The sequence below is a fragment of the Convolutriloba macropyga genome, chromosome 10 (genome assembly GCF_964194025.1).
Source record: "Convolutriloba macropyga chromosome 10, txConMacr16.3, whole genome shotgun sequence".
Classification (NCBI taxonomy): Eukaryota; Metazoa; Xenacoelomorpha; order Acoela; family Convolutidae; genus Convolutriloba; species Convolutriloba macropyga.
The window spans coordinates 29999521-30015475 of NC_134477.1; the positions used below are offsets into that span (position 1 = coordinate 29999521).

The following is a 15955-nucleotide window of genomic DNA, read 5'->3' on the forward strand; positions in this document are numbered from 1 at the left end:
TTACACAATTACTTTGTCTTTCCAGCAACTTCAGTGATTTGTACTTAATAACGACTAATAGAGCACTTACAGAACTGCTGTGACTTACTGCCCTCCAGTCTTTACCTGTTTATCCCATTTTTGAGGACGAAAAGCCAAATAGTCAGACGAAAAAAAGTGTACCAGACGAAACATCGTCAGTACGAAAAATCGCATAAAAAAGAAAGTACAACAGGAGTAATATAACTGCTACAAACTTCGTTTGGGAGCAATCAATAAATACAATATTGCAAGATGAATTCGGACTGCTTCAAAGCAAAATTATGTATCAAATTTTGATAAATCAGAAGCGACAAGTATTGCACTGTGAATCAATAAACAAAGTAAACTTCTAATCTACTGTATAAAAATGTGCCCCTAGAAGTTAACTTTTAAAAGCAGTGTACTCGTTACGAGCAATTTCTTTAAAATGGTCTCTCAAATGGACAATTTGGTCCCTTTTAGTCTTGATTGCAATACTGAAAGACAGCATATTGTAATTCTCTTCAGCATGCTTCAAATCTTCAAGCTGCTGCTCAATTTGGGCCGAAAGAAGGGCCGAGTTTTTAAAATAGTCGCCAGCAAGCTCGTGTAATTCTCTTTCATGGTACAGAAACGCTAGCTCACGAAGCACAGTGTCTGTTCGCGGCACTATCTCCAGAGTTTGATTCAGAATCTCAACAGCTTTTTTCCAGTCACCAGTTAGCTAAAATATTGCATAGACTCTTTGAACGTTTGGGAGCTATGTTTGAGAAAAAGGTAAGCTCTTTATTAATAGCTTTCCCATCATTCCAGAACACGTTATAACAAATCTTACTGTTCCCGCAGAAAATTTAATTTTGCCACAGCAATTAGTCTGTTTTTGTCAATTAGGGTAAAAACTGCAAAGGACTGCAAACTCAGACTCGAACAAATACAATGAACAAATCATCGACCCGATTGCTCATAAAAACAACAAAAAAAGCATAGCAACCAAATCGCCGCAAAAAAGACGCCGTTGACCCCATTGACCGCTGTTGGGATTGAAAGTTAGAGAAAAAGAAAGATTAAAATTGACAATTATCTAAATTTCTACCAAGAGTAGAAGTCACGCAATTCAATCGAAAATGCATGAACCAAAAAACAAAAAGCAGATTTTAAGTGATTTTGACGTCATATGGTTGTAACAAAAATCTTGACGACAAAATGAAAAACCAAAAGAACTCCAAAAATAGCACCAGTTATGGCGCTGCGGTTATTAAAAACGAAGGCTGTCTAAGTAAAAAAAACATTATCCATTAAATTGACCAGAATTACGCACCGCTACAAGGCCAGTGAGAACAGATATTGCTGATATAACCAAAAACACTACAAGAAAAGCGACAAAAACTGGCAAAACTCAGAAACACAATTAAATTCTTTGAACAAAAGTGCTAAAGTTATGAAAAAATGCGTTAAAATCTGGACGTACATTAGATTTGATTACACGTGATTTTCAACTGATGCGGCTAGTCATTGATGACACTAAGTGATAAGACAGCAAACTTAACAACAAAACGAGTAAACTCCAAAGTTCGCTAGTATTTTTTAACATAGCTGGCAGCCAAAAAAAAAGCCGCAATAGCTTCGCAGATCTGCAGTCTCAAAAAAAAACAGTAAAAAGAACAGACCAAAAAAATTCGTCTTTTCATTGAAGGCTGACATGTTATATTTTGATTTAAAAAAGTTTTTGCTGCATCTATTAGCTGCTCTCAAATAACCTGTTAGAGTGACACAAACCCATTTGACCTTATCTCTCTGCATTAAAGTAACTAAAAGTCAATTTCGAAAGTGAGGTAAGTCAAGTTTGACCAAAAACTTAATCACGCGAAGGAACAAAAAACTCGCTCCACTAAGAGCAAAAAATGACGTCACACACGCACTTCAGTTGAAATTGCATGAACGAATGAACAAAAAGCAGATTTGCAGTAGCTGTGACGTCATATGGTCGTAATAAAAATCGCGAAATAAAAAAACATAGCAGGACAAGTCCTGACGTTCAATTCAAAGAATTCTCATTGACTGAACAAAAAACTAGACCTAGAACGGACTATGAAGGAATTGGGAAAACCATTTAGAAAAAAATCCGATCGAAAAAAAACAGTAAAAACCAAAGTGAAATTGCCGCATGTGAACAAAAAACCACTAGCGAGAAAGCGACTTTTTGTTCAAACACCGTTTTCTCGCTCTACTTTGAATTAGAGCAAAAAAATTTCACGCCGCAAAAGCACTCGCTTTTTTGCTCCATTTCCTGTTTTGGCGTGACCAAAATCACTACTCAAAATTGAATTCAAAAATCGTGAAAATGTGTGAAGAGATCTTAAAATATAGCCGAAAGAATTCCGGAAACGACTCGAAGGAAAAAATTGCCGATACTTATGACTAAACAAATAGAACTATAGTGAACCCTGAATCTCCATAAATGCCTTAAAAAAGAGTAGAAACGGCATTCAAAAACAAATTGAAAAAAACTAGAAAAACTTAATGAGTTTTTTTAATAGTACAAGGAAACATAAAGCCGAGAAAAGTTTCGTTGAAATTAGAGCAATGAAAAGCTCGCAAAACAATGGGCACGTCATAATAGGCTAAGAAACTTGTCTAAGATTTAATAAAAAAAGAAAAACTGCAAAAAAATAAGAAAAATGGTTTAAAATTTCTCAATTTTTTGTCAATTTTCCTAAGAAAAAAAATCGTTTATACCAAGAAAACTTTAGTCAATTGGTATCGGGAAATTCCTTAAGCAACAAGCTTCTATTCAAATCCCACTTAAAACATTAAAAAAAAAACAGGCAATAAAATCATTAAATTTCGTCAGCAAAAAATCTCCAAATTAGCATTAAATTCAAATTAACTACATGAAGCCTTCAATTCCTATCAAAACGAGCCTAAAACTATTAGAATATCATAATCCAACCTCACTACCATCAAAAGTTGCAAAAACTGCTTTTAAAAGCCGCACGTGAACAAAAAAATTTTGCCTGCTCAGGGAAAACTTTTTCATGCATCAATTTTTCGCCCTCTCAAAAACAGCGGTATGAACAAAAACCACTACCTTTTCGCCCCACTCTTCACTTTTGTTCAGCACCAAAATCACTAAATTTTTTCAGCACCAAATTTTTGCACGCGTTTCATTTCCCGCTTCAAAATGCACTCCAATAAAATTGATTGAAAAAGGACTTCTCCAATACTCCTCTTCGAGTCGTAAAAAAAGACAGTGCCCCAATAAATTCAAATTCTATGAATTGTAAAAAACCAAGAGAAGTCCAATAATAGCCCCAGCTAGTGCTGTGCGGCTATTAAAATACAACGCCTCAATACAATTAAAATTCTTAGCATAGTAAAAAGCTGATGAGAACATAGCCGCCAGATTGCCGGAATAGCTGCGAAAGAATAGACCTGCGTGCCATATAATCGAGATAGAAACAGATACAGATCTAAATTGAAAAAAAAAATTGACGCCGCTCAAAAAAACTAGATAAAAAACATTCAGCGATAAATTAATAAAGCTTGTTAAAATTCATTCCGCAGAAGCCTCTTATTAGGGACCTTAACTGCACAAATGAGTTCCTTTGACCTTAAACAAATTCAAATTAAACTTAAGTTTTAAAGTGCAAAGTCATTTTATTGAGTGAGGTAAGTCACGTATGATCAAAATCTAATCACGCAAATAATCTAAAAACTTTTGCTAAAGCGAGTGAGAAATGACGTCACGCGCGCAAATGCCGTTAGTGAGAGGAAGAAGTCATTCAGAAAACTTGACTTTTTCAGCTTTGCTGTGTGAACAAATGTAAAACGAAAAAAGAGCGTCAGACGACGAAACAAAAAAAACATAGCAGGACAAGTCCTGACGTACAATTCAAAGAATTTTCATTGACTAAACAGAAAAACTAGACCTAGAATGAACTATGAGTGAATTGAGAAAACCAATTTTAAAAAATCAGATAAAAAATTAAGAAAAAAACAGAAAATCAAAGTCAAAACGCCGCATGTGAACAAAAAAACCACTAGCGAGAAATGAAAATTTACTAGGCCTATAATGAGCTGTGAATGGATTGGGAAAACCATTTAGAAAAAAATCCGATCGAAAAAAAACAGTAAAAACCAAAGTGAAATTGCCGCATGTGAACAAAAAAACCACTAGCGAGAAAGCGACTTTTTGTTCAAACACCGTTTTCTCGCTCTACTTTGAATTAGATCAAAAAAATTTCACGCCGCAAAACCACTCGCTTTTTTGCTCCATTTCCTGTTTCGGCGTGACCAAAATCACTACTCAAAATTGACTTCAAAAATCGTGAAAATGTGTGAAGAGATCTTAAAATAAAATATAGCCGGAAGAATTCCGGAAACGACTCGAAAGAAAAAATTGCCGATACTTATGACTAAACAAATAGAACTAAAGTGAACCCTGAATCTCCATAAATGCCTTAAAAAAGAGTAGAAACGGCATTCAAAAACAAATTGAAAAAAACTAGAAAAACTTAATGAGTTTTTTTAATAGTACAAGGAAACATAAAGCCGAGAAAAGTTTCGTTGAAATTAGAGCAATGAAAAGCTCGCAAAACAATGGGCACGTCATAATAGGCTAAGAAACTTGTCTAAGATTTAATAAAAAATAAAAACTGCAAAAAAAAAGAAAAATGGTTTAAAATTTCTCAATTTTCTGTCAATTTTCCTAAGAAAAAAGATCGTTTATACCAAAAAAACTTTAGTCAATTGGTATCGGGAAATTCCTTAAGCAACAAGCTTCTATTCAAATCCCACTTAAAACATTAAAAAAAACAGGCAATAAAATCATTAAATTTCGTCAGCAAAAAACCTCCAAATTAGCATTAAATTCAAATTAACTACATGAAGCCTTCAATTCCTATCAAAACGAGCCTAAAACTATTAGAATATCATAATCCAACCTCACTACCATCAAAAGTTGCAAAAACTGCTTTTAAAAGCCGCACGTGAACAAAAAAATTTTGCCTGCTCAGGGAAAACTTTTTCATGCATCAATTTTTCGCCCTCTCAAAAACAGCGGTATGAACAAAAACCACTCTCTTTTCGCCCCACTCTTCACTTTTGTTCAGCACCAAAATCACTAAATTTTTTCAGCACCAAATTTTTGCACGCGTTTCATTTCCCGCTTCAAAATGCACTCCAATAAAATTGATTGAAAAAGGACTTCTCCAATACTCCTCTTCGAGTCGTAAAAAAAGACAGTGCCCCAATAAATTCAAATTCTATGAATTGTAAAAAACCAAGAGAAGTCAAATAATAGCCCCAGCTAGTGCTGTGCGGCTATTAAAATACAACGCCTCAATACAATTAAAATTCTTAGCATAGTAAAAAGCTGATGAGAACATAGCCGCCAGATTGCCGGAATAGCTGCGAAAGAATAGACCTGCGTGCCATATAATCGAGATTGTCAGATACAGATCTAAATTGAAAAAAAAATCGACGCCGCTCAAAAAAACTAGGTAAAAAACATTCAGCGATAAATTAATAAAGCTTGTTAAAATTCATTCCGCAGAAGCCTCTTATTAGGGACCTTAACTGCACAAATGAGTTCCTTTGACCTTAAACAAATTCAAACTAAACTTAAGTTTTAAAGTGCAAAAGTCATTTTATTGAGTGAAGTAAGTCATGTATGATCAAAATCTAATCACGCAAATAACCTAAAAACCTTTGCTAAAGCGAGTAAGAAATGACGTCACGCGCGCAAATGCCGTTAGTGAGAGGAAGAAGTCATTCAGAAAACTTGACTTTTTCAGCTTTGCTGTGTGAACAAATGTAAAACGAAAAAAGAGCGTCAGACGACGAAACAAAAAAAATATAGCAGGACAAGTCCTGACGTACAATTCAAAGAATTTTCATTGACTAAACAGAAAAACTAGACCTAGAATGAACTATGAGTGAATTGAGAAAACCAATTTTAAAAAATCAGATAAAAAATTAAGAAAAAAACAGAAAATCAAAGTCAAAACGCCGCATGTGAACAAAAAAACCACTAGCGAGAAATGAAAATTTACTAGGCCTATAATGAGCTGTGAATGGATTGGGAAAACCATTTAGAAAAAAATCCGATCCAAAAACTCGAAAAAACAATAAAAATCAGAGTGAAATTGCCGCATGTGAACAAAAAACCAGTACCGAGAAACCGAATTTTTGTTTGAACACCGTTTTCTCACTCTACTTTAAAATTAGAGCGAAAAAAATTCACGCCGCAAAACCACTCGCTTTTTCGCTCCATTTCCTGTTTCGGCGTGACCAAAATCACTACTCCAATTTGACTTCAAAAATCATGAAAATGTGTGAACAGATCTTAAAAAAAAAACAGCGCCCCAATACAATTCAAATTCTTTGAATTGTAACAAATTCTTTGAATTGTAAAAAACAAAGAGCACCGCAATATAGCTTTGCTCAGCTTACAGCTTCGCAGCTATAATAAATAATAGCCGTGCTATCGTTTCGGGACTATTACTCAAAAAGAACTTGTATTAACCTGATTTGTAATTCTGGCAATTTCCACTTGCGCCATAATGAAGAAAGGACTGAGAGATCTGAACATGTCTAATGCTTCTTCCAGCTTTCCCAATTTCACACTGAGCTTGGCCTTTTCATACCTCACAAACTCGGAGTCTTCAACACAATAAACAGAACTTTATATTTAAAAATGTGATAACAATAAACTTCACTTTGCTTTTTAATACTCAAGCACCTCAGAGCAATTGCTTTCCCGAGGGATATCTATCTGTACACGATCAATGCAGACCAGCATTTATCAACTTCAAAATCGATTATTAACGTAAAATTTCATCGACTAAACCTGTAGAAATTGTACAATTTGTAGGGTTACCTGGTAACAATTTCTCAACGTCGTTCCATAACTTCATTAACGCAGCAATCTCTTCTGGCGAGTTGTCCCTGGTCAGTTCCAGTTTACCAACTTCAGTCAAGGTTTTGCCAATTCGCGTGGCTGGCTTTTGTCCGAAGAAGACAACTTTGGTAGTCGTCCCAATGTTGATAGACGACCAGAACCATGCCTCAGGCTGTTAACACAATTTCGATAACTAATGTTAACCAATAGCAATATAAGAGACACCAAACTCATTCATCTTCAAAAAAGAAAACTTTGAAACCTGACCGACTAACGTCTAGACGAGTTGCTCTCAGAAGACTGGTGAGGTTTGGCTATAGTAGCTGCTAGATAAGGCCAAGGGAGCCTCTATTTACCGGCTGAGGGGGTACAAATGGGGGGGGGGGGGGCTCATGAAATAAAGGAATTGTCATCACACAATGAATTTGGGCTTGGGTGAAAAGACCAGCAACTCTTAAGGCACTGTCGAGAGAATTAATGCTTTCAGGCTTTACAAAAATAATAATTTTGGTTGGAAACGAAAAAAAAATTGGTTACAAATAAAAATTTGTACACCCCAAAAAGATTTTGGGGTGTACAAATTTTAACACCCAAAAAGATTAATTATTTCCGCTAATGGATATGAAAGAGTTTGCTTAGCAATTCCTGGTTACCAACTATATAAAGATCCAAAATGTATGACAATATCCTTTTATGACTGCTTCTTGTATTGTTCTAACATTTTCAAAAAAGAAATTGTAATTGAGTGCCGTTTTCAGCATCACATGAACTTTTACTGTCAGAAAATTACCATCAAATCTTTGTCTACCAGCTTGCACATAACGTCCACGCTTTCTCCTTTTCATTATTTCATTCAAATCGGAGTACAGTTTATCCCGTTTCTAACGACAAAAAAATACATTTGAAACGAAAAACTGCAAAAAACCGGGCCACAGACAATTGAAACGATCGAAGGCAAACAACCATTAAAAATTGTAGAGATTCAGAGTACTTTAAAACGAATTGTTATCAAATAACAGTCCGTGATACCGCTACGCGACAGTAGTATATCGTGAGCAAGACAGGGTGGGGGGGGGGGGGGTAAAAGGAAGTACCTATGTATTAACATTAGGTATAGCCCATTTTCCCTCAAATCCCAAAGATGTACCTCACAGCTTGATACCCACGCTGTTCAAGCGAGGGGGATTATCAAGTTAATCCCTTAATATTAAATTTTTAAGGTCATTCACTCATTCCCATATTGCACTTTAATAATGTAAATTTCCAAAGACGTACCTCACAGCATGACACCCAAGCTGTTCTCTCAAAGGGGATTAGTTAGGTAATGTTTTAATATTAAATTAGATAGGGTGACTCATTTACACTTACGTACGGTTTACGTGATTTCCAAAGACGTACCTCACAGCATGACACCCAAGCTGTTCACACTAAAGGGATTAGCAAGACAGTGCCTGAACAACGAATCAGTAAGGCCATTGACCCCCTACCATTTTACACTTTAATAATGTGTATTTTCAAAAGTGTACCTCACAGCATGATACCCAAGCTGTTCACACTAAAGGGATTAGCAAGATAGTGCCTTAACAGCAAATCAGTAAGGTTATTGACCCCCAACCATGTTCCACTTTAATAATGTAAATTTCCAAAGACGTACCTCACAGCATGACACCCAAGCTGTTCACACGAAGGGGATTAGCAAGATAGTGACTTCACAACAAATTAATAAGGTCATCGACCCTCTGCAAAATTACACTTTAATAACGTAAATTTCCAAAGGCGTACCTCACAGCATGATACCCACGCTGTTCACACGAGGGGGATTAGACAGATAATCCCTTAATATTAAATTAGTAAGGTAATTTACCCCTTCCCATAAAAGACGTACCTCATAGCATGACACCCAAGCTGTTCACGCGAAGGGGATTAGCAAGATAGTGGCTTCACAACAAATTAATAAGGTCATCGACCCTCTACAAAATTACACTTTAATAACGTAAAATTCCAAAGGTGTACCACACAGCATGACACCCAAGCTGTTCACACGAAGGGCATTAGCAAGATAATCCTTTAATAATAATTTAGGATGACTCATTTACAGTTATGTACGACTTTTCAAAAACGTACCTCACAGTATGATAATCAAGCTGTTCACACAAAGGGGGATTAGCTAGGTAATGTTTTAATATTAAATTAGATAAGATGACTCATTTACACTTATGTACAGCTTACGTGATTTCCAAAGATGTATCTCACAGCATGATACCCACGCTGTTCACACGAAGGCGATGAGTAAGATAATCCTTTAAAATTAAATTATTAAGCTCAATTACCCTTTCCCAAATTACATTTTAATAACGTAAATTTCCAAAGACGTACCTCACAGCATGACACCCAAGCTGTTCACACGAAGGGGATTAGCAAGATAGTGACTTCACAACAAATTAATAAGGTCATCGATCCCCTACCAAATTATATTTTAATAACGTAAATTTCCAAAGACGTACCTCACAGCATGACACCCAAGCTGTTCACATGAAGGGGATTAGCAATATAGTGCCTTAACAACAATTTAATAAGGTCATCGACCCCCTACCAAATTACACTTTAATCCCCTAAATTCCAAAGATGTACCTAACAGCATGATACCCACGCTGTTCACACGAGGGGGTTTAGCAAGATAATCCCTTAATATTAAATTAGTAAGGTCATTTACCTATTCCCATATTGCACTTCAACAATGTAAATTTTCAAAAAGTACCTCACAGTATGACACCCAAGCTGTTCACATGAAGGGGATTAGCAATATAGTTCCTTAACAACAATTTAATAAGGTCATCGACCCCCTACCAAATTACACTTTAATCCCCAAAATTCCAAAGATGTACCTAACAGCATGATACCCACGCTGTTCACACGAGGGGGTTTAGCAAGATAATCCCTTAAAATTAAATTAGTAAGGTCATTTACCTATTCCCATATTGCACTTCAACAATGTAAATTTTAAAAAGTACCTCACAGTATGAAAACCAAGCTGTTCACACGAAGGCGATTAGTTAGGTAATGTTTTAATATTAAATTAGATAGGATGACTCATTTGCACTTATGTACGGCTTACGTGATTTCCAAAGATGTACCTCAGAGCATGACACCCAAGCTGTTCACATGAAAAGGATTAGCAAGATAGTGCCTTAACAACAAATCAGTAAGGTTATTGACCCCCCAACCATATTACTTTATTAATGTCGATTTCCAAAAACTTACCTCACAGCATGACACCCAAGCTGTTCACAGGAAAGGGATTAGCATAAATCATTTTCTATACAACTTTCATTGTCTTAAAAGAATGTTTTATAAGATCTCATTGGCTACGAAGTTTTTTGTTCCCTATTCTTGTTTATACTTAAGTATCATTGGCTCCATATTTCGAGGCTTTTTACGATCTGTCAATCATTTGTTTCTTTCGCCTTACTTTATTCAGCTCCCCTTTGATAATGTCAATTTGCAAAGACGTACCTCACAGCTTGATACCCACGCTGTTCACACGGAGTGGACCAGCAAGATAATCCCTCAATAACAAATTAGGTAGGTCATTGACCCCTTCACACATTACACTTTACTAATGTCAATTTCCCAAGATGTTCTTCACAGCATGAAGCCTAAGCTGTTTACACGAAGGGGATTAGCACGATAGAGACTTAACAGCAAATTATTTAGGTCATTCACGTTTTCTCATATTACACTTTACAAATGTCAATTTACAAAGACGTATCTCACCGCATGATATCCAAACTGTTAACACGAAATGGATTAGCAAGATAATCCCTCAATAACACATTCCAATTCTTAAGGGAAAAAAGACACACCTATCCTCAAAAATACACATTTATTGGCAACAAACTCTCAATTCCTGACACGAGACATCCAATTATTGCCAAAAATAGCAAAATGTTGAAAATACCCAATTGGTACCAAAAGAACCAATTCTAGCCGAAAATACTCGTTTCTAGTCCAGAAATACACCATTTTTAGCAAAAAATACACAATTCTTATGTTAAAAAAACCCAGGTCTAGCAAAAACTGCGCAGTAATTGCCAAACGAACACTCAAATCTTCCCGAAAAATACCGATTTTTAACACAAAGTGGAGATATCTTGTCAAAGAACAACCAAACTCCACCCAATTTGTTAGAATTTTCAAAAAATACCCAAATAGAAAACGAAATAACAAAAATTCATCAAATATTTATCCAAAACATATCATAAATTAGACAATCTTGCCATCATCTGTATTTATCAAATTTCTTCCCGACAATCCAATTATTTAGTGACCTGACACACATCAACTTTAGACATCGTCTTTTGTGATGATGAATCTTCTCCGCTGATTCATATAGGTTTTATGAGCACAAACTTGTCACGAATTATTTACAGTCGTCTAAAATTAGTCATAAAATGCATCAGTTTAATCAGTAGTTCAACAATTACGTCCTACTATCTTCAAAATTACGAACAATTAGGTGATCTCATCCATGTTGGTGGGTCACTGACCTCTTTGAGAAAAAGTGTAGTTCAACTACTTCGTATGATTGCCACAATTGCGGATATCCAGGCATTGTATGGGCTCATTGAACTAATGTGAACAAAATATAACCCACACTAATGGCAATATGATTTATCATACTTTATCAAAGCATACAGAGCTCACGTGCTATAAGTCTTACTCATAGTATCGTAATAATTACGTCACTATTGCGTCATAATGACTTCAGTTTTTATCATATTGTATAAACAAAAGTCAATTCATTGTGCTTCTTTTTTCCTTCTGTTCAACAGCTCAACAAAAGCTAGCTTTTATTCTTATCTTGAGACAATTTCTTGCTCCTTCTGTTGCAAAACCAAGTTATCATTAATAAACCCTTCAGTGAATATTCGTCATTTCCAGGACCTCTTCCTATTTCCCATTCCACGTAAGTCATTTCTGTTATGAAATATGAAAACAAGCAAGAAAAAACAAACAAATGACTATTTTTATCATCGTTCTCATTCGCAAATAGCATATTAATTCTTCAGAGGGAAAAAAAGATTCACCAAAACGGGTAATTTATCCTTAGCGTTAGTTTTTTTTTAGTATATCAACCGTCTTCAACCAAAAAAAGGCTGAAATAATGAACATCAAATCTGTGAAATTGAACGAAAATCTCAAAGCCCACATCTTCTTCCCCGATTTCAATGATGTTGCAATTATAAAGGAGAGAAAAACCTGCTACGGCTGGGTAGCTGATCCTCCATTCTCAATTCCGAGGCAGCTCCTGGTCTTCATTATTGCTATCGAGAAATTGCCTGAAGTCTCTGTTCCATACAAACAGACAACTGTAGACTTCTACAAAAACCGCATCGAAAACACAAATTTGCAAGTGTCAGACAACATGAAACTGAGCAGATCAGTCCGTGAGCAATTCTGTGATTATGAGTTGTCCTATAGACCAATGTATGAAAATCAACTGGGATTTTTTGAGGAGGAGAGAGAACTTAAATTTCTCTGGTGTGTGTCTGACGAGTATGACAATTTGCAGGAGCAGAAACCTCATCGGAATTGTGACGACTGGGAAAATGGGTCATTGACAGAGAGTATCATTGCAAGTATAGAGGAAGAGAACGCAATTGAGTTCAAGTTTGGCAGCAAAAATTGCGACAAGGCAGTCCCCTTTTTGTATTTTTCTACAGAAACTGGACAAGATACAATGAAAGAAGTACAGGGAGCATCGACTGTTGAAAATACTTCACTCAAGTCTGGCAAAACCCTCCTCACTAAAGTAGTCGATGAATGTGCAGATAACCAAGATCATAGTTTTTCTCATGATGCAATTGAAGCAATGTCTGAAAAAACTTCCCTCAAATGTGAGCAACCGGCGTATTGTACACAAAAGACAGTCAAGAGAAGGGCTCCTGATGTCAATAACCCTGAGAGAGAGGGAAGTAGAAAGCCAAAAGTTGATGACAAGAAAGAAAAAATGTGTCCTCTATCGGGCAAATTGAGACGACATACTGAGTTATATGGTAACTAAACTAGCAATCTGAGAAGTTATTCCTTTTGCAGATCATTTTTGTTTGTATTTCCTGTATGATTTCATATCGGATACTAGTATTTTTAGTGACGACTGATTGACTGATTAATTTGAAATATTCTGTTTTACACTCAGAAAAGCTGAAGCTCATGTATGCTTTTGAATTAATACTTTGATACTAATATTTAATTGAGTTTTAAAATACATTTTCGAAAACAATTTTTATCAATAGTTCAATTTTGAATTTAAATATTTATCGAAAAAAGCTTGTTTTGTAATATCTGCTTTTTTTCTCAAATATGCGGGTTAATAGTCGTTGCAGAGACTGTGAAGTTGATTGGAAATAGTTGGGATGCAAATGATATGGTTATCAGATAATGGACCGTAGTCGACTTACGGACTTACGACCACAAAATATCTGTAAGGTTTTCATGTAGATAGATTTATTAACAACAGGTTTTCAAGTCCCTGAATGAGTTGAAAGACCAGATTTTTGAGGTAGAAATGAGCAAGACACGTATTGTACATAGAACCAATAATTGTTGGGTTCTTTATCCTCGTGTACGCCAAAATTACAATGTTGCAACATAAAAACATTTTCTTATCCTCTTTCCGCGATACAAACAAATATGAGTTGATTGAAATGGATACTGAGTCGTTACTTGGGACGTAGTGAGGAAAAATTTGACGAATTCAGTTGACCAGAAATACATCAAGTGTGGTACTGGATGATGCAAAGCGATTGCAGTGATAATTTCGCAGCAGACTCTAGCGACAGTTGTTTACCACGAATACTCTGCCATAATCATGGAACGTTTGATAAGAGAACACCTGGTTTTTCTAAGGAAGAGTTTTCGGTTAAGAACTTTTAGATATCGATACATACATATTATTAAGTATAAAATTTACAAATTTTTTAAGTGGAAAATCGTTTCCATAAATTTTTTTTTATTGTTTTGAAAAAAAATATTTTAATAAAGAAAAATCTTTTAAAAAAATGTAATTTTTATAAGGTTTTTAACAAAAAAAAGGTAAATTTAGATGTTTTTTATCTATTTTTACATTTTTCAGTTTTTGAAGTTTTTTTCAAATTAAATTTTCAATTCAATTGGTTTTTTTATTAAAAAATGTTGTTTTACTAAAATATTTTTTTTCTCAATAATAGCGTTTTTTACATAAAGTTCTTAACCAAAAATGTAAATTTTGTTGTTTTTTCATTTTTCTTTTTTTACATTTTTGAGTTTTGGAAGTTTTTTTGTAAAATTTTCAATTTAATTGATTTTTGTTAAAAAATGTTGTTTTACTAAAATATTTTTTTTTCAAAAATGTCGTTTTTTACATAAGGTTTTTAACCAAAATGTAATTTTTTTGTTTTTTCAGTTTTCTATATTTCCATTTTTCAGTTTTGGAAGTTTTTTCTTGTAAAATTTTCAATTTAATTGTTTTCTATTAAAAAAATGTTGTTTTACTAAAATAATTTTTTTTCAAAAAGGTCGTTTTTTTACATAAGGTTTTCAACCAAAATGTAAATTTTTTTCTTTTTTCATTTTTCTATTTTTACATTTTTCAGTTTTGGAAGTTTTTTCTTGTAAAATTTTCAATTTAATTGATTTTTATTAAAAAAATGTTGTTTTACTAAAATTTTTTTTTTATTCAAAAAGGTCGTTTTTTACATAAGGTTTTTAACCAAAAATGTAAATTTTGTTGTTCTTTCATTTTTCTATATTTACATTTTTCAGTTTTGGAAGTTTTCATGTAAAATTTTCAATTTAATTGATTTTTATTAAAAAAATGTTTTACTAAAATATTTTTTTTCAAAAATGTCGTTTTCTACATAAGGTTTTTAACCAAAAATGTAAATTTTGTTGTTTTTTCATTTTTCTATTTTTACTTTTTTCAGTTTTGGAGATTTTTCTTGTAAAATTTTCATTTTAATTGTTTTTTTATCAAAAAATGTTGTTTTACTAAAATAATTTTTTTTCAAAAAATGACGTTTTTTACATAAGGCTTTTAGCCAATAATGTAAATTTTGTTGTTTTTTAATTTTCTATTTCACATTTCTCATTTTTGGATTTTTTTTCATGTAAAATTTTCAATTTAATTGTTTTTTTTATTAAAAAAATGTTGTTTTACTAAAACAATTTTTTTTTCAAGAATGCCGTTTTTTACATAAGGGGTTTAACCAAAAATGTATATTATGTTGTTTTTTTTATTTTTTCTATTTTTCCATTTTTCAATTTTTGAAGTTTTTTCCTTTACATTGAAAAAAACTTCAAAAGCTGAAAAATGGAAAAATAGAAGAATAAAAAAAACATAATATACATTTTTGGTTAAACCCCTTATGTAAAAAACGACATTTTTGAAAAGAAATTATTTTAGTAAAACAACATTTTTTTAATAAAAAACAATTAAATTGAAAATTTTACAAAAAAACTTCCGAAATTGAAAAATGTAAAAATAGAAAAATGAAAAAACAACAAAATTTACATTTTTGGTTAAAAACCTTATGTAAAAAACGACATTTTTGAAAAAAATATTTGAGTAAAACAACATTTTTTTTAATAAAAATCAATTAAATTGAAAATTTTACATGAAAAAAACTTCCAAAACTGAAAAACGTGAAAATAGAAAAATGAAAAAACAACAAAATTTACATTTTTGGTTAAAAACCTTATGTAAAAAAACGACATTTTTGAAAAAAAAATATTTTAGTAAAACTTTTTTTAATAAAAATCAATTAAAATTGAAAATTTTACAAGAAAAAACTTCCAAAACTGAAAAATGTAAAAATAGAAAAATGAAAAAACAAAGAAATTTACATTTTGGTTAAAAACCTTATGTAAAAAACGACCTTTTTGAAAAAAAAATTATTTTAGTAGAACAACATGTTTTTAATAAAAAAACAATTAATTGAAAATTTTACAAGAAAAACTTCCAAAACTGAAAAATGTAAATATAGAAAACTGAAAAACAAAAAAAATACATTTTAG

General features: G+C 33.2%; 1 protein-coding gene across 1 annotated transcript in view; it reads right to left on the reverse strand.

Moving 5' to 3' along the window:
- Positions 1-261: 261 nt before the first annotated feature.
- LOC142348428 (uncharacterized) overlaps positions 262-15955 on the reverse strand; it is a 27419-nt gene continuing 11725 nt past the window's right edge. The window contains exons 6-8 of the mRNA XM_075399786.1: positions 6881-7073; positions 6527-6663; positions 262-724 (exon numbers count right to left, since the gene is read on the reverse strand). Coding sequence (XP_075255901.1) covers positions 404-724; positions 6527-6663; positions 6881-7073 — 651 coding nt within the window. The 3' untranslated portion in view covers positions 262-403. The remainder of the gene's footprint in view (positions 725-6526; positions 6664-6880; positions 7074-15955) is intronic.